This window comes from Meles meles, chromosome 4 (assembly GCF_922984935.1).
Source record: "Meles meles chromosome 4, mMelMel3.1 paternal haplotype, whole genome shotgun sequence".
NCBI classification, from domain to species: Eukaryota; Metazoa; Chordata; class Mammalia; order Carnivora; family Mustelidae; genus Meles; species Meles meles.
Window position 1 is genome coordinate 93,937,921 of NC_060069.1, and position 19,443 is coordinate 93,957,363.

A 19,443-nucleotide genomic window follows, 5' to 3' on the forward strand; every position below is an offset into this window, starting at 1 on the left:
TTGGTGGGAATGCAAGCTGGCACGGCCACTCTGGAGAATAGCATGAAAGTTCCTCAAAAAGTTAAAAATAGAGCTCCCCTATGACCCAGCAATTGCATTACTAAGTATTTGCCCAAAGGATACAAACACACTGATTCAACAGGACCACATGCACCCCAGTGTTTATAGTAGCATGACTAACAATAACCAAATTATGGAAAAAGAATTGAGTATTTTGAATAATTCTGTGGGTCCAAGCAAAAAGAGGCCACCCCTGGGTGTTAGGTATCTGGGCACATCCAGCAGTTGGAAATATGTGTTCCAGACCCAGGAGTGTCAGAGCCCAAAAGGGAAGTAGTTAGGGTGGAATTTTCTTAGCAAACTACCCACAAAGGGACTAGGGGAAATGAAAATTTTAACCATGACTTCAACACTGGCTCAAGACAGTACTTGTGAAATGTTATGTTACAGCAGCTTTTTGGACCAGACTTCTTTCCCTTAGCATAGTGTTCAAGTTTCATCCATGTTCCTGCATGTATCAGTACTTCCTCATTCCCTGTTATGGCTGAGTATTATTCCACTGTATGGATATACCACATTTTGTTTATTCATTCATCCGCCTAATGGACGTTTGGATTGTCTCTACATTTTGGCTGTTAACTAAGAGTGCTGCCATAAACATTCGTGAACAAGTTTTTATTTGCACGCTTGTTTTCAGTTCTTTAGATTGTGTACTTAGGAGGGGAATTGCTGGCTGATATTTAACTTACTAAAGAACTATGAAACTGTTTTGTACAGTGACTGCCCCATCTTACATTTCTACTAGCAATGGGTGAAGTTTCCAATTTCTCTGTATCATCAGCAACACTTGTTATTTTCCATTTTTTAAAAATTATGACCACCCCATGATCTCAGGGTCCTGGGATCGAGCCTTTCATGGGGCTCTTTGCTCGGCAGGGAGCTTGCTTCCCCCCACCTCTCTGCCTGCTTCTTTGCCTACTTGTGATCTCTCTCTCTGTCCGATAAATAAATAAAATCTAAAAAAAACAAAAATTATGACCACCCATGCGGTTTTGATTTGCATTTCCCTAATGACTTAATGATGCTGAGTACCTTTCCATCTGCTTTAGGTATCTTCTTTTGAGAGATGTCTATTGAAGTCCTTTGCTTATTCTTAAAATGGATGTGTGTCTTTTTGCATGTGGTCTATTTTAATTCCAGAAAGCAACCTTCTTTTTCCAAATAATTTCCTCTTATTTTCAATATTTGTGATTTTTTTTTTGAGATTTATTTATTTACTTCAGCACAAGTTGGGGTAGGAAGAGACAGAGGGAGAGAATCTTCAGCTGACTCCCCGCTGAGCCTGGAGCCCCACCCGGGGCTCATCTCACAACCCCAAGATTGTGACCTGAGCCAAAACCAAGAGTTGATCGCTTGACCTACTAGACAACCAGGTGCCCCTCATGATTTTAATTTAACAGGAGATTAAGGTTTGTTTATTCCCACAGGTGACATTTTTAAAGATTTATTTATTTTTAGAAGGAGAGAGGAGAGAGAGGATCCCAAGCAGATAACCCACGGAGCACAGAGCCCTAGGAAGAGACTGTTTCTCTCCACCCCACCCCTGCCACCCCCACCATCCTGCCCTATATCATGACCTGAGCAGAAATCAAGACTCAGACACCTAATGACTAAGCCATCCAGGTGCCCCTCAAAGGTGGCATTTTTAAACACATGGTTAAGCAAAATGTATGCATTGTTTATATAAAAGGATCAACTTTTCAGATGACTCTAGTCTAGTTTTCAGAAAAGAACTGGATATCCTGATTAGGAGGCATTAAATTAAGCTGAAATTCAAGGTGTAAAATCCTATTATCAGAAAAGGTGGCAAAAACACTGTTCTTGTAACCAGAGATGTTAAATACAATGAGAAAATGATAAGTTTCCTTAGCCCTCTAAAATAATAGCTTAATTATGGGCAAAAGTTAGTCAAACTATAGTAAGAAAACTATAGTAAGAAAAAGAAAAAATTTTTATTTTTTTTTAAGATTTTATTTATTTATTTGACAGAGATCACGAGTAGGCAGAGAGGCAGGCAGAGAGGGGGAAGCAGGCTCCCCACTGAGCAGAGAGCCCAATGAGGGCCTCGATCCCAGGACCCTGAAATCATGACCCGAGCTGAAGGCAGAGGCTTAACTCACGGAGCCACCCAGGTGCCCCAGAAAACTAAATTTTAATACTACTAAAAATTGAAAAGAGGCTTGGCCATTGTAGAGTTCTAGGCAGTTTTTTTTTCCTACGTTAGGCAAATTGTATCATAACCAGGAAAATCATAGCCAACATGACCAATTGAGGGATTTTACGTTTCACACATATACCAAATACCATATACCATATGCCATATACCATATACCAAATTGTAAACACTCACTAATCAAGAAACAAACACAAACTAACTCTTGATAAGTACTATTTGAATTCAACCCAGTTAGGAACCACAGGTTCTCTAAATGGAAAACAGGCCAAAGCAGCCGACTAAGCTTTTCCAAGTGCTAAATAGGCAGACAGAAAACATAGGAACAAGGACAAAATTTATTAGTCTGAGAGAGTATGACTTTACACCAAAATCTCTCTTTGGAAAAGGAATATTTATCTGGAGAAGTGCCTTAGAGGTAAGAAGCTGGGCCAGAATAAACATGCTCCTTCCTTCTGAAGACTTTGATCTCAGGAATCAGAATGAACCCTTGTTTCATTTAGCATTTTTAAAATCGGTCTGGGAGAGGAATTTCACAGTGACCTATTTAGGGTGTTTGAGGAACCAAAGCATGTTATAAAAATGTCAGTCCCAGGGGCACCTGGGTGGCTCAGTCAGTTTGGCATCTACCTTTAGCTCAGGTCGTGATTCCAGGGTCCTGGGATTGAGCCCCGGGTCGGGTTCCCTGCTCCCTGCTGCTCTCTCTGCCTGCCAGTCCCCTCATTCGTGGTCTCTCTCTGTCAAATAAATAAATAAAATATATATTTTTTAAATGTCAGTCCCAGGAACGACTCATGGTAGGAAGTCAACTCTGGAAGCTTGCTGTCTGGGTCTGAAAATGGGAGTAGTTTCCAGAAGGGTTTAGCTAAACCCGGAGATTGTTATTTCCTTCTTCCGCCTACTCAACAAACATTTATTTTGCCCCTGCTATGGAGTTGGTGGCCATAATGTGAAGATGAACTAAACGGAGTCCCTGCCCTCAGGAGAGTCTCTACCAGGGAAAAGTGTGGGTGCATAAGATGAACTGGACATAGGCGTCGCTAGAAATGTCTGTAGGGCGGAGAGGTATACAGTAAGGAGAGTGTTCAAATCTATCAGGAAGGGCTTCATAATGAAGGTACAGGTGTGTTGAGCATTTGCAGAAATGTCTGTTCATGCCCTCCGTCCATTTTTTGATTGGATTATTTGTTCTTTGGGTGTTGAGTTTGATTAGTTCTTTATAGATTTTGGTTACTAACCCTTTATCTGATATGTCATTTGCAAATATTTTCTCCCATCCTGTCAGTTGTCTTTTGGTTTTGTTGACTGTTTCCTTTGCTGTGCAAAAGCTTTTTTTATCTTGATGAAGTCCCAATAGTTCATTTTTGACATTGCTTCCCTTGCCTTTGGAGACAGGTCTAGGAAGAAGTTGTTGCAGCTGAGGTCGAAGAGGTTGCTGCCTGTCCTAATGAAAATGTTGAAGATAATGTTGTCCTCAGGGACAAAATGTGGGCAGGTCTGCCAGCAAACCCTTCAAAACACTGCAGGTATTCCTGAGCTCAGGGCTTCTCACTTGTGACATAGACTCATTGAGTACCCAACATCTGCCTGGGCCTCGGGGGCAAGAAGAACCAATGTACATGAGAAGCTCATGCTGCTTCTGTGCCTGAATCCACATGGATCTTTCTCCACAGGGGCTGAATATACAGATGTGTGGCAAGATGACCTTGAGCTCTAGTAGTCACTGCTGCTTCGGGACTTGACTACCTGACACTATGCCTCCCACCAGCAAGGGCAGGGGCTGAATTCACAATACTCCTATTTGGTGAGAATTCCAACTGGAGAAATTAGCAGAAAAACTTACCTGAAGCTGATGAAATCTGTTAGGCCCTGGCAGAGGCAAACTTGAAACTGCTTTATAGGAGTCCTTCCCTAATCCACAACATAAAGAATTTCCATTGACGAGAACCTCACCAAATATCAATTCACAATTTAAGTGATAATAAATCACAGAAGAAAAGGCTACCAGTGGAAGTGTGGGGGAGCATACATAGCACCTGGAAACATTTGAGTGTTAAGATGTAGAGATAATAGAGCAATCTGAAAGAGACTTTAAACAAGTATGTTTAAAATACAGTTATTCCTCAGAGATATTACAGGTTCGACTCCAGACCACTGCAATAAAATGAGTATCACCATAAACCAAGTTGAATAAATGTCTGCTTTCCCAGTGCATATACAAATTATGCTTACGCTACTCTGGAGCCTGTTAGGTGTGCAATAATATTATATCTAAAACAAAGTACAGACCTTAATTTAAAAAACACTTTATTGTTAAAACATGCTAATCATTATCTGAGCATTCAGTGAGTCCTAATCTTTTCGCAGCTGGAGAGTCTTGCCTCAGTGTTGATGGCCACTGACTGGTCACGGTGATAGTTGCTGAAGATTGTGGCAATTCTTAAAGTAGATGACAAAGAAGTTTGCCACATTTATTGACTCTTCCTTTCACAATTTCTCTGTAGCATTGTGATGACATTTGATAACATTTTACCCACAGTAGAACATCTTTCAAAATTAAAAGTCAATCTTCTCAAACCCTGTCGCTGCTTTATCAACTAAGTTTGACCTAGAAGCAGTGATACTCCAGGAGCAGTTAGCTTATATAGCACACAGAATTTGGTGGTTTGTTTTGTTTTGCTTTGTTTTGAGAGGGAGAGGTGGGGGAAGAAGCAGAGGGAGAGAGAGAATCTTAAATAGGCTCCATTCCCAGGGCAGAGCCAGACTTGGGGCTCAGTCTCATAACCTTTAGATCATGACCTGAGCTCAAAATCAAGAGTCGGATGTTTAGTCAACTGAGCCACCCAGGCACCCCAGATTTGGGGTTTTAAATGTTATTCTCCATTTAAAGGAACCAGAGCATCTTGGGGAAATGGCTGATTTCAGGACTGGGGTAGAGGAGGTACAAACTGGTCCTGGGATATCTTGTGCCAAGAAAGTAAGGAAGTGCACACATAATAATAGGGCCCCATGGAAAGGACAGAAGGACTAGCTTGAAGAGGCTCCCAATGGCCAAATCTGGGACAATTCAACCCTCAGAATAATTAGAATAAGATCTGGTTATAATAAGAATCCGTAAGTAGGGGTGCCCGGGTGGCTCTGCCTTCGGCTTTGGTCATGATGCCAGGGTCCTGGGATAGAGCCCCGCATTGGGCTCTCTGCTCGGTCGAGAGCCTGCTCCCCCCGCCCCCGGCCCTCCGGCCTGCCTCTTTGCCTACTTGTGATCTCTGTCAAATAAATAAATAAATAAATAAATAAATAAATAAATAAATAAATCCGTAAGTCTACTTTTATATAAATAAGTGGGAAAAACCACCTTAATAATTAAGGCAAGTTTCATCAATGGATGCTGAAATTATTGGGCAAAAGTTTGAAGAGTGATATTTATATAATTTCAGAGTATCTCACCATAGGACATTTCTTAATTACCAAAGAAAAGTAATAGTAACTCTACAATGAGGAAATCTGCTGGCATCACCTTAACACTGCACCCACCAGACATCACATAGAACGAATACCATGTATCTCCTAGTAGAATGCGTTGAGAAACAGACACCTAGGGCTGATCCTGTACTTGGAGAAAGCTGAAAACAAACACCTCCTTAAATTCTGCACACTCAGAACTTACCCTCCCACCCCCAGCTTACTCCAGTCCCAAACCTGCCGAGAATAGCGCAACATTACTTTGTTCCTACTACTCTGACCCAAAGTACATATCTGAATCTAATCATGCGGAAACATCAGATGAACTAAAAATGAAGGACAAAGGACATTCTATAAACTAACTGGCCTATGCCCTTCAAATAGATCAGTGTCACTAATGACAAAGAAAGATTGAGCAATGGTTCCAAACAAACGGAGGCTTAAGAAAACATGAAGTCTGATTGCAACACATGATCTGGGATTTTCTTTTTCAGTAAGGGTCACTATTGTGACAATTTGTGAAATCTGAATAAGATCTCTAGATTAGCTAATGGTATTGTGTATGATGATTATGTAAGAGAATACTCCTTTCCAGAAAATTCTGACTCAGGTATTTAGAAACAAATGGGCATCATGCCTGAAACTAACTTTCAAATGGTTTAGAAAAAAATATGGGTAAATAGATAAATAGAAAAAGATAAACTAAATGTAGTAAAATATTAATATTTGGTAAATCTGGGTAGGATCCCATGTGCCAGGAGTTATTTGTGCTACCTTGCAACTTTTCTGTAAGTCTGAAATTGTGTCAAAATAATTTTTTTTTCAAATCCAATATCTAATAAGGATTCCCTAAGAAGAGAATAGAGAGAAGGGGAACAGGTAACATGTACACAACAGACCATTTTCCAAAATTGGAAGACCCAGGTCCTTGGTCTGAAAGGTCACAGCAGGACATCCCCAGCAGAATAAATCAAAAGCCAAAATCAACAACATAAGGAGCAACAGGTGTTGGCAAGGATGTGGAGAAAGCGGAACCTTCTTGCATTGTTGGTGAGAATGCAAACTGGTGCAGCTATTCTGGAAAACAATATGGAGGTTCTTCAAAGTGTTAAAAATTCAGGATACCTAGATGGCTCAGTCAGTTAAGCTTCTTCCTTAGATTCAAGTCATGATCCCAGGGTCCTGGGATTGAGTCCTGCATTGGGCTCCTTACTCAGTGGGGAGCCTGCTTCTCCCTCTGCCTGCAACTCCCCCTGCTTGTGTGCTCTCGCTCTCTCTCACACAAAGAAATAAATAATCTTTAGAAACTTTTAAAAAAAAGTTAAGAATACAACTATCTTACCACCCAGCAATTGAACTACTGGGTATTTACCCAAAACACTAAATCAAAGGGATACATGCACCCCTATATTTATAGCAACATTATTTATAATAGCCAAGATATGGAAGCAGCCCAAGGATCCATCAGTGGATGAATGGGTAAAGAAGATGTTGCAAATACACAATGAAATAGTATCCAGCCATAAGAAAGAATGAGAGCTTGCCATTTGCAGCAACATGGATGGAGCTAGAGAGTGTTATGCTAAGTGAAACAGGTCATTTAGAGAAAGACAAATACCATGAGATTCCACTTACATGTGGAATTTAAGAAACAAAACAAATGAGCAAAGGAGAAAAAAAGACACAGATTAAATAAAAAACAGGGCCACCCCTAGGAAGATCAGAACATGGAATCTGAATTGAAAACCTTAAAGCCACCAGAAAGAAAAGACAGAGTACCCACAGAAGACCGAAAATCAGACTAGCAGCAGACTTCTCATTCAAAATGCCCATGCCGTAAGCCAAGGCAACAATAAAGTGCAGAAAGAAAATAACTGTCCAGCTAGTATAGTGTTTTCTACCAAGTTGAACTATCTTTTGAGAGTAAATATGTACTATTTTCAGATATTCGAAAACTAAGGAAGTTTACTACTTAAAGATCCTCACTGAAAAAACTCCTGATTGATAGAATCTAAGAAAAAGAAATTGACCTAGAAAGACAGAAATTGAATGAGGTATGAAAAGCAATGCTGGGCAAGTGCACTGATACGCATGTTATTAAACATATACAGAGAGACCTCAAAGAGTGAGACAGGGAGAGAGAGAGATGGGCACATTCCCACCTCAGTTCAAGTAAGATGACATTCTGCCTTCTGGTTTCAGTTCTTATGCTATAAACAGATGTTCTTTTTCCTATTTAGTTCTGCTCTTTTTACATCTGTGCTTTGTATTGGTGATTTTGTATTTAAAATGGCTTATAAGTGTATGCTGAAATGCTCCTAAGCGTAAGAAGCCTGTCATGTGCCCTACAGAGAGAATACCTGTGTTAGATAAGATTCATTTAGGCATAAATTACAGTGCTTTGGTTGTAAATTCAATGCTAATAAATCAACAGCACATATGGGACGTAGGGTGTCTTTAAAGAGAAACACGTAAACCAAGGTTATGTATTGATCCATTGATGGAAACGTGACCAGAGGCTTCAGGAACCCAGCTCTGTATTGTCTCTAGGGGAAACAGTTCAGTGTTTGCTAACTCAGTGTTGGTATATCTTTACAGGACATAACACATTATGAGACTTGATTGTATTTTTTTTTAGTTAATTTAAAATTCAGTGTTTATTGTTTATGGTTCCTTATCTTCTTTCTTCCCAGGGTGTTCAGAATTAGATTTTATTCTTAGTTTCATCTACTTTACAGTACTAATGCAAAACATTCCAGAGTTCCAATTTGTGAAATATAGCCTGTATTAAGTAACTAACTGTATTTTTCTTTTCTTTTCCTTTCTTTATGTCCTCCTTCCTTCCTTCCTTCCTTTTTCTTTTTCTTCTTCCTCTTTTTCTTTTTATTGGTGTGCAGCAAACCAAAGTTTATTGAGTGATAGTACAGAGCTCCTAAAGATGGAGGGGACCCAAGAGGCTTGCCCTCTTTTTTTCTTTGAGTATGGTTGACACCTGATGTTACATTAGTTTCAGGTGTACAGCACAGTGATCCAACAACTCTGTACGTTATGCTAAGCTCACTGCAAGTGTAGCTACCATCTGTGATCATGCCATGCTATTACAGTATCATTGACTATATTCCCTCTGTTGTACCTTTTATTTCCCTGACTTATTCATTCCGTAACTGGAAGCCTATACCTCCCACCCCCCATTCACCCATTTTACCTATCTTCTACCTCTCTCCCCTCCTGTAAACACCAGTTATATTCTCTGTATTTGTAGTTCTGATTCTGCTTTTGTTTGCTTATTTGTTTTGTTTTTCAGATTCCACATATAAGTGAAGTTATGTGGTATTTGTCTTTCTCTGTCTGACTCATTTCACTTAGCTTAATACCCTCTAGGTTGGAGTAACTATATTCCAAAGCAGGGGTTTTCCTTCCTTGACGGGATAGAATGCAAACATGCCTACTGAAGTGTCCTCATTTTTATTATTTTTTAAAAGATTTTATTTATTTATTTGACAGACAGAGATTACAAGTAGGCAAGAGAGGCATGCAGGGAGAGAGAGGAGGAAGCAAGCTCCCTGCAGAGCAGAGAGCCCGATGTGGGGCTCGATCCCAGGACCCTGGGATCGTGACCTGAACCGAAAGCAGAGGCTTTAATCCACTGAGCCACCCAGGTGCCCCTAAAGTATCCTCATCATTAGCCATCATATCAAGTAGTTTGAATTTACTCAAGTCATATAAATGAACCAAGAATTTTAAGTTATTATGCTTAGCTTTATGTATGCCATTTGGTGAAACCCCCTAGGTCAACACAGCTTGCCCACGCGTCATAGGATTGGGCTCATTTAAAGTCAGTTGGGAACCTGCAATTTCTTCTTGAGATGGGCTATGTATAAAATGACTGAAATTAATCTGCTAAATTCAAGAATTCTGAGTTATGTTTGCAGATGATATCACCTTATGGTCATGGTAAAGGATTCAGAGTACTGTGTGCAAAAGGGACTTTCAGGAGTGATGGAAATATTTTCTATCTCGATGGTGGTGGTAGTTACATAGATGTATACATCAACATTCATAGAACTGTGCAACTCAATAAATCTGGCTTTAAAAAAAGCAAGAATATGGGTGCCTAGGTGGCTCAGTCAGTTGAGTGACTGCCTTAGGCTCAGGTCATGATCTTGGAGTCCTAGGATAGAGTCCCACATCAGGCTCCCTGCTCAGCGGGGAGTCTGCTTCTCCCTCTGGCCCTCCCCTCTCTCATGCTTTCTCTCTCTCATTCTCTCTTTTCCAAATAAATAAATTAAATCTTTTAAAAAGTGAGAATCTTATGGTATTAGGGAAGAAAATAATGACAAAGGGGGCTAAGTAATATGTGAAAGGAAGTTTCCTTCTTTGTTTTGGCCTATTAGACAAAAGGCAAAGATACAAATTTTTATTATTGAAAACTTAGGAGTAATGGCTTCTTTTCCACATTTTCTTCTGTACCATCATTCTTTACTTTGGATTTTTCATTGCCTTATATAAAAATTCCAAGTTTTTCCTCGAAAAAACAAAGTGTTATTTATATTTATGAATATAACAAAGCTCTTAGCCATTCTCTAATGTGGCTTTAATCTTAACTCAGAGAATTCATTCACTTGAGATTTGATCATGTCCATAGCTGAATAAAAGAATCTAGCCATGAGTGAAACGGGATGATTGAGGGACATCTAGATGACTCAGTTGGTTAAGCATCTGCCTTCAGCTCCAGTTATGATTCCGGAGGTCCTGGGATCAAGCCCCAACATCAGGCTCCTTGCTCAGTAGGAAGTCTGCTTCTCCCTCTCTCTCCGCCTACAGCTCCCCCTGCTTGTGTTCTCTCTCTCTGTCAAATAAATTAATTAATTAATTAATTAATTAATATTTTAAAAAAGGAAAAAGAGAGAAACTCCCCAATTTAGGACAAACTGGGACAGTTGGTCACACTTACAAGGAGGGACCATGACTAGTTTTCTTGGAGGTGGGAGACAGTGAAGTTTCTGGGTTCAGCCTTGAAGCACCATTCATTTCCTGAATAGGGCATGGTAACCCTGGCATAGTTTCTGATCTAGGCTTGAGTAATTGGATCGAAGTTCTTGGGAATGTTCAAGGTTAATACAATGAGTTGTAATCCTGGGCTCTTCTGTAAGAGGACAAAGTGTAAGGAGGGACAGTAGTGGGGAAGAGCCTGGGAGAGCAGCCTCATGGGCCATCTCTGAGGCCAAGCCCAGAATGTGAGGAAGGAGGAGCCAGATGAAGACCAAGCCTACCAGGTGATGGAGCTCAGAGCAGTAGTGACCTCTGAATCAAGAACAATGGACTGACCCACTAGCAAAGGGACCTTCAGAGTTTGTGAGCTCTGTGCCTTGAGGCCCACAGCTTCCCTACCTTGAGAGCAGAGCAGGGTAAGAGATGCCAGCAGAGAACAATGAACATGGAAGAAACACTGTGTTCCTTTGCTGCCCAGCCCTCTCCTAGGCAATAGTCTGTCCAGGTTATGGAAATCAGCTCTGGATTTTAAACCAGAGATCTTCATGTTTGAAGTATCCCATACCCAACACCTGAAATTACGTGCCAAACGTGGTGTACATCCGTATATTCTCAGAAGATAGCATCCATCAGGGTCTCAGAGTTGTTCAAGATAGGAAACAGATTAAGAAACACAAGACTAAGTGATCGCTAAAGCCCTTCTTATTTTCACATTCTGTGATCCTTTGAGAATACTCAAGATAATTGATTTGAATTTATAAAAAGGATCACAAAAGAAGTGTCAGGATCCAAGAAACCCAAGAACTATCACCTTGAGAAATATGCTAAATATTAATATCAGGGAATTCAAAACAGCTTTCTCTGTTGTGAAAGGGGAACTGTGATAGTTGATTTTATGTCAGCGTGGCTAGGCTCATGGGCACACTGTATGGGTGCTCAGTTGTCTGGTCAAACACCAATCTAGGTGTTGTTGTAAGGTATTTTTTAGATGTGATTAACATTTAAATCAACAGACATTGAGTAAACCAAACTGTCCTTCATAATGTTGGTGAGTCTCATCCAATCTGTTGAAGGCCTTAAAAGATTGTGGTTTCCCAAATGAGAACCAATTCTCCAGACTGCAACACAGGCACCTTGCCTGGGTTTCCAGCTTGCTGTCCTGTAGAATTCAGACCCGAGACTGTAACATCAACTCTTAGCCTGAGCTCTTAGCCTTTTAGCCTGCTCTGCAGGTTTCTGGAAATTTCCACCTATACAAGCATGTGAACCAATTCCTCAAAATCTTAGTCTCTTTCTCTTTCTTCGTCTCTGTTCTTTTGGGTCTGTTTCTCTGGAAAACTCTGACCAGTACATGACCCATTAGTCACTGATTCGTTATAATACTGGGAATTAACATATATATGACCCATCAAAATGCTGAACTTAACTACTGGTGAAAACGATCCCTAGGCCATTTGGAATAAATGAGTACTATTGGACAGGCAGAAGGTACAGAAAGAAAAAAATATATCTTTGTGGGTGTATGTCCAAGCTTCCAGTAATATGGCCAAAGAGCACAGTTTGGTATTAACCACCTTGAAAGCAGTTGGTTAATAGTTTGGTCAAAAGAACAATTTGGTTAAAAATGAAGATCCTTTACTTTTTAATTGCACTGTTAAACTATTTTCACAAAAAGCATGTATCCATATTAATTTCATAATTTTGCAAAAAGAAAATAATATTCGCAGGTACTGGGTTTTTTTTGTTTGTTTGTTTTTTTGAGTGCTGCTTGTGGTGCAGAGGTGGCTGAAGCAGGCATTAATGCTTCCTTGCTCCCTACATATCAGGCTTGCTCTTTGGGAGCTGGACCAACCCCTCAGAAGTCCCCTTGGCTCTGGGCAGGTGGATTGAAGCTATGGGAATCTCGAAATTGCCATAGGCCTCTTTTCTACTCTTTTCAGCTCTTCCTGGCTGAAAAAGTAACCGCTGGGGTGGGGGTGGAGGGAGTTTGATGTTAAAAGAGGCCACCCTACGCTTTGTCCCTTTTTCCCCACAAGAGGGCTGGGGAAGGTCTTACTCCATATATTATTGCATTTAAAGTATTTATTGATGTGTGTTATATGTGCACATTTTACCAGGTTTTCACGAGACAGAACTCTTGGGGGGAGCGCTCTGTTAATACATACTTCAGGCTGCATTTCTAATTTCTTTTCAGGTCATTTTAATTTTCTTAATAGATATTCATGAAATGTAACTACTTTGAAAAGAAACACGGGCCCCGCCTACGGGAACTCGCTCCCCTCCAAGCGTCTCACACCGCCGCCGGGTCCTAGCACGCGCCTAGCAAGGGTGTCAGCGCAGCAGTGATGTCACGGCGTCGGGGCGGGGCCAGCGGTAGGGGCGGGGCCGCTTCCCGGATCTCGCGGAGGGGCGGGCCGGGGGCGGCGGCCCCGCGGGGCGCGCTCGGCCCTTGAGGTGTGGATCTGTATAAACGCGCCCTCTCGGCCACTGGTTGTTGCGGAGAGGCTTGCGGGGTCGGGATGTTGGGGGCGCGTGCGGTCCAGGAGCAGAGCGCGGAGGGCCCGTGTCCCTCAGGCTTCGTGTTAGGGCTGGACGTGGGCAGCTCGGTGATCCGCTGCCACGTCTATGACCACGCGACGCTGATCCGCGGCTCCAGCGCGCAGAAGGTGACCGGGGAGCGAGCGTAGGGGGCGCGGGTCGGGGTCGCACGGAGCGCCCGGGATCTAGTACTGGAGGCGAGCGGGCGGGTCCTCGGCGTCTGGTCAGGTTGTAGCCACCTGCAGCCCCAGCGGGCCCTCGGTCCTGAGCGGCGGGAAGGGAGCGGCCAGATCTCTGAATCACCTCCCCCGGCAGGGCTGACACCCGCGCGCCCTTCCCGTCCTGGCTGAGGGCAGGAGGGGCCCGGTTCCGGACCAGGGGTCCTTCACTCGCTTCTCTCACCTGAGGATTCGCTTTTCCTGGGTGGGACTGCGGCGACTCGCAGGGTAGGGCAGAGCATTCCGCGCGTATCCAACCAGAAGGTGCTTTGTGACTTGCTAGGTTTTACCTACTTCCTCGGTAGACTTGCAGCCCCGTCTTTATTTACATTTAAAATTTTCAGATCTTGATAGAATTTATTGTCCATTCTCCAGTTATCATTATTAACTGCTTCTCAGAGTGCTGGTTCCTCACCTGAGCGACTGATTTTATTTTCATGGATATGGGAGGAATTGGACAAGTTTTGAAGGCTGTATTGTCATTACTTTTCTCTTTTTCATCTTTGAGCATTGATAACAATGCCTTTTTTTCCTGGTTTGAGAAACCTACCACATCCTTACTTGTTATTAGTAAAGCGACCAACAGATTGGTGCTCTTCTCTTCTTATTTTAATGAAGCGTTGATTTCTTCTAGCGCACCAAAATAATGTTGATTTGATGTGGTGTTCTTACCCTTCTTTCCAGTATCAACATCTTTTTTATGTTAGCAGTATTCGGAGCCATTAGTTACCTAAACCATTCCCAGCAGCACTGGACTCTCCCGTTTGCTCAGTTCTCACTCTTCTTCCCAACCCCTTAATAGTGTTTTTTCAAGTGTATTACTTGCCCAGGTGCAGATCTAGCCAAGTGACTGCTTTGAGAAAATGGGGGAGTTTCATTTCATTCTGGTTTCTGGACCAGAACAGTAAGCTGGGACCAAGCAGCTTCCTGGGCCCTTCTCTGCTACCTGTGCAGAAACACTGTCCACCCACCCTAGGGACGCCATCACTCCCCCAACCTGACAGAACACTGCGCTTCAGTGACTGTATGCCTCTTATCTTTTTATGAGTCTTTATCACAACACAGTGATACTTTTCACACAGTCTTCCTCATAATTCTAGACAAAGTACTTTTGTTTTAGGCAGTGATTTTTTTAATTGAAATATTTGGAACCAAAAGGGAGACATGGATTGTGAGAACATACAAAGTTTCTGTTGCTGTAGAATTTGGGGCAAATGATAGTTTTTTAGAAATGGGGTAGGAATCTAAAAGATGGATCAAGACTATTGTGAGTAACAGAAGACTAGAATGGTTTGCTCAGACTCTCAACCGTGAAGTGTCTGGAAAGATACATGAGTTAATAAAAATATAAAAAGTCCCTGCCCTCAAAGGGTGAAACACTTAGATTAAGGAGTTTATAGCAGTGGCTCTCCAACTGCTAGTAAGAGTTCATAGCAGTGCTTTTTTTTTTTTTTTTAAAGATTGTATTTATTTATTTGTCAGAGAGCATAAGCAGGGGGAGCAGTAGGCAGAAGCAAAGGGAGAAGCAGTCTCCCTGCTGAGCAAGGAGCCCAATGCAGGACTCCATCCCAGGACCCTGGGATCATGGCCTGAGCCAAAGGCAGATACTTAACCTACTGAACCACCCATAACATGGCTGCTTAAGTGTAGTTCCTGGGCTCCTGGGGTAGAGATGAAGAAACTAAGATTTAGAAACTTGCGTGGAGTAGTTTTATGTCCGTTGAACTTACTAACAAAACATTTGGGATTTTTTTTTGTATGTAATTTTTTCCTAGAAAATTGTTTTATGTCTTAAAAATTGTTGGTCCATAACGAATTAGGAAAGAACAATCGGAAATTGGTTATTTACTTCAGATAGCTGGAGTTCTTTGAGAAAGAGGGTCTTATTGGCCTACATTGCTACTTAGCACCTGGTTTATTACCTCCTGGGTACAGAATAAATCATTGACTAGCATTTAATCAAAGTGTTAGGAATTCAGTTTGCTTCATGAGACTGATTGGGATCAGAACTTTTGTTTATTTTCTCAAGCGAAAATCACACCTCTGCTAATATGATGATAAGGCTAGATAGAATAGAAACCCAGACTGTCTTACTATAGGATTTGACTGATACTGCTACATAAATAGCTTAAAAGAGAAACAGGGAAAGAAAAAGTGAAGAGATCACCCTTAGAGATAAGAACATAATAGACTGGGGGTGCCTGGGTGGCTCAGTAGTTAAGCATCTGCCTTCGGCTCAGGTCATGATCCGGGGGTCCTGGGATCGAGTCCCGCATTGGGCTCCCTGCTCAGCCAGAAGCCTGTTTCTCCCTCTCCCACTCCCCGTTTGTATTCCCTCTCTCGCTGTCTCTCTGTGTCAAATAAATAAAAATCTTTAAAAAAAAAAGAACATAATAGGCTATATTGGTCTTTTAATTAAAATTGAAATCCCAAACATGAACTCTTTGTGTTAGAAAGCTGCCCCTCTCAGAAGACCGGTTTTATTTCTTGTGGCATTCATTTTTTAACAGCAGAGAAACATTTTGAGGCTTTTTCTATAATTTGATTTTTTGTTTATTTTTTTTATAATTTGTATTTTTTTTTAAAGATTTTATTTTTTTGACGGAGAGAGACACAGTGAGAGAGGGAACACAAGCAGGGGGAGCGGGAGAGGGAGAAGCAGCCTTCCCGCCCAGCAGGCAGCATGACGCGGGGCTCAATCCCAGGACCCTGGGATCATGACCTGAACCGAAGGCAGATGCTTAACGACTGAGCCACCCAGGCGCCATTAATTTGTATTTTTTAAAAAGTCTCTGTATGGATTCTTAAATATTGTGTTATATACTAGAATAGTATTCAGATTTGAAAATCCACATGTCAATATTTGATGTTTCTAGTTTTTTTTTTTATTTATTTTTTTTTAAAAGATTTTATTTGACAGAGAGATCACAAGTAGGCAGAGAGGCAGACAGAGAGAGGAGGGAGCAGGCTCCCCGCCAAGCAGAGAGCCCGATGCGGGACTCGATCCCAGGATCCTGAGACCATGACCCGAGCCGAAGGCAGAGGCCCAACCCACTGAGCCACCCAGGCGCCCCTGATGTTTCTAGTTTTAAGGAGAAAGTTTATCATGTTCCCCATTGGAACATCACACTATGTGAGAAACCATGAAGAGTAATAATGTCTTGGTTGGAAGAATAGGACAGAAAGGCCAGTCCAAAGAAAACAGTATAATCTGCACTACTGTGTACCCTTCTGCACAGTATTGAAAAATTCTGGTTGTTTGCTGTCTTTTGTTTTGTTTGTAATCAGCAAAACAAATCTTAGCTTTGGTTATCTTCTTGTCTAATTTCCATTTCATCTTCCCTCAAGACAGGAGGAGATTTTACTATTATGGCATTTTTGGGGATAGTGAGTTCTCCGAGCTGGTGGAGTTAGGGGAGTGACCCGTAGTGCCACCTCCAAGTCTGAAGGTTTGTAGGTTTGATGCAGTGATACCCATATTAAGTTTTTCTGGGATCAGGAAGCGTTTATTGCAGTTGAGGCATTTATCTGTGGTCATGAAAGTCTTGCATAGAAAAAACAAATATTATTTGATAGAAGGGGAATGGATTTTGTTAAGTCTGTCTCTGAGAACTCACTGGGGAGTAGACCCTTTTTTCATATCAGACCTTGTCACCCTCATGCTCCCCACATGGTCACTGTTTCCTAGGCATTCCTTTGTTTTCTTTATTTTGGTCTTTTCTTACATGTTAGATCTTTGGTTGGTTTTTGGTTGTTCCTATTTTCAGTACCACTCGGTGGTCTTGCCCTACTCAGCTGTATCTGATATATATCTGATATTTGCAAAGAAAGCACTCCTCTGGTTCAGTCTCTTTGTGAGTAAACCTTTTACCTTTCGCCTGGTTAGGGAGGGACGGTGATCTGGCTAGAGGAAGGGATTGGGGATCCTTATAAAGACTTTGAGCCAGGGGGGCGCCTGGGTGGCTCAGTGGATTAAGCCGCTGCCTTCGGCTCAGGTCATGATCTCAGGGTCCTGGGATCGAGCCCCGCATCGGGCTCTCTGCTCCACAGGGAGCCTGCTTCCTCCTCTCTCTCTGCCTGCCTCTTTGCCTGCTTGTGATCTCTCTCTCCGTCAAATAAATAAATAAAATCTTTAAAAAAAAAAAAAAAAGACTTTGAGCCAGGGATGCCTGGATGGCTCAGTCAGTTAAGCGTCTGCCTTCAGCTCAGGTCGTGCGTGGTCCCAGCGTCCTGGGATTGAGCCCTGCATTAGGGTCCTTGCTCAGTGGGGAACCTGCTTCTTCCTATGTTTCTGCTCTCCCCCTGATTATGCTCTCTCTCACTCTCTGACAAATAAATAAAAATCGTTAAAAAAAAAAAAAGACTTTAAACCAATCTTGTGTTCAACCCCATCTGGCATCCCAGTCTTTGGAGGTGCCTCTAATTTTCAGGGCTTTACCATAGAATTTCTGCCTGCCAGGGTTTGAACAAAGTCGTGTCACCTGAGTAGGGAGTGAAGTATCAGTTTTCTCCTCTGTTTAGCCATGTGCCACCAACCCACTCACTGTTCATATTAAAAACATTTGTTAAAACCTGGTCTGAGCCTGTTTGCTCTCTTAGTATTGTCTCTCTGCATAAACCTTTTTAATTTTTTTTTAAAAGATTTTATTTATTTATTTGACAGAGAGAGATCACAAGTAGACAGAGAGGCAGGCAGAGAGAGGAAGAGGGATGCAGGCTCCCTGCTGAGCAGAGAGCCCGATGCGGGACTCGATCCCAGGACCCTGGGATCATGACCTGAGCTGAAGGCAGTGGCCTAACCCACTGAGCCACCCAGGCGCCCCCTTTTTAATGTTTTTATTTTAATGGAATCTTGAGAGGAATTGGAGGTAAGATATGTAGGTTTAAGCCATCATGTTAAACTGAAGCCATGGCTTCTCCCCCCCCCCCCCCATGGCTTCTTTTTATTTTATGTTTTAAATTAACATACAGTAAAATTGCCTTTTTAGTGAATAAGTTCTGTGACTTTTAGCCAATGTAGGAGTAATCCCCAAAACTCGTATTCGCCCTTTGTAATGCTAGCCCTTTGTAGGCCTACTCCTCCCACACCTAACACTGATCAATTTTCCATGTCCATAGTTTTGTCTTTTTGAGAATGTCCTATAAGTGGAACAATATAGTCAGTAGCCTTTGGAGACTGGCTTTTTTTAGGATAATGCCTTTGAGATTTGTCCATATTATATATATCAGTACTTTATTCCTTTTTATTTCTATGTAGTAATCCATTAGATGGATGTGCCACATTCATTGACTAGTTGAAGTACAGTTAGGTTGTATCCATGTTTCTGGTGATTGTGATTAGAGCTGCTATAAACATTTGTGTACAGATTTTAATGCGAACCTAACTTTGCTCTTCTCTAGAATAAATACCTAGGAGTGGTATTGTCACATAGTAAATGAATGTTCAACTTAAAAAATTACCACGTGTTTCTAAAGTGGCTGTACCATTTTGCATTCTCACCAGCAATGTATAAGAGTTCTTCACTGACACTTGAAATTGTTAGTGTTTTTTATTTTATGCATTCTGGTAGACGTAGTAGTATCTCATAGTGGTTTTGATTTGCATTTCACTAATGTTTAATGATGCTGAATATTTCTCTATGCATATATGCTATCCATATATATCTTTTTTGGCAAAGTGCCTGTTCAAGTCTTTTGCTCATTTTTAAACTGGGTTGTTTGTTTTCTTACTGTTGAATTTTGAGATTTTTTTCATATATTCTGAATGTAAGTGCTGTGTTGGATGTGTGATTTACAGATATTTTAAGCCAGTCTGTGTTTTATCTTTTCATTTTCTTAACCATGTCTTTTGCAGGGCAAATGTTTTTAATTTTGATGTTCAGTTTGTTAGTTTCTCTGTTTTATGAATGGTAATTTTGGTGTCATGTCTAAGAGCACTTCATCTAACACCACATCACAAATATTTTTTTCCTGTGTTTTCTTCTAAACATTTTATAGTTT

At 41.5% G+C, this 19,443-nt stretch overlaps 1 protein-coding gene across 5 annotated transcripts in view; it reads left to right on the forward strand.

Annotated features, from left to right (window-relative positions):
• GK5 (glycerol kinase 5) overlaps window positions 1-19,443 on the forward strand; it is a 103,969-nt gene that overhangs the window by 9,297 nt on the left and 75,229 nt on the right. For 2 of the 5 annotated variants that reach the window (XM_046002953.1, XM_046002955.1), the window contains exon 1: window positions 13,258-13,353. The exons of 1 other annotated variant lie outside the window; for it this stretch is intronic. Coding sequence is in view for 1 of the 4 variants with exons in the window: in XM_046002951.1 (XP_045858907.1) it covers window positions 13,207-13,353 (147 nt within the window). In the remaining 3 variants the exon portion in view is untranslated. Of the gene's footprint in view, window positions 1-13,107; window positions 13,354-19,443 lie in introns of those variants that run through there. 2 more of the 5 variants (XM_046002951.1, XM_046002956.1) reach the window with 2 other exon arrangements.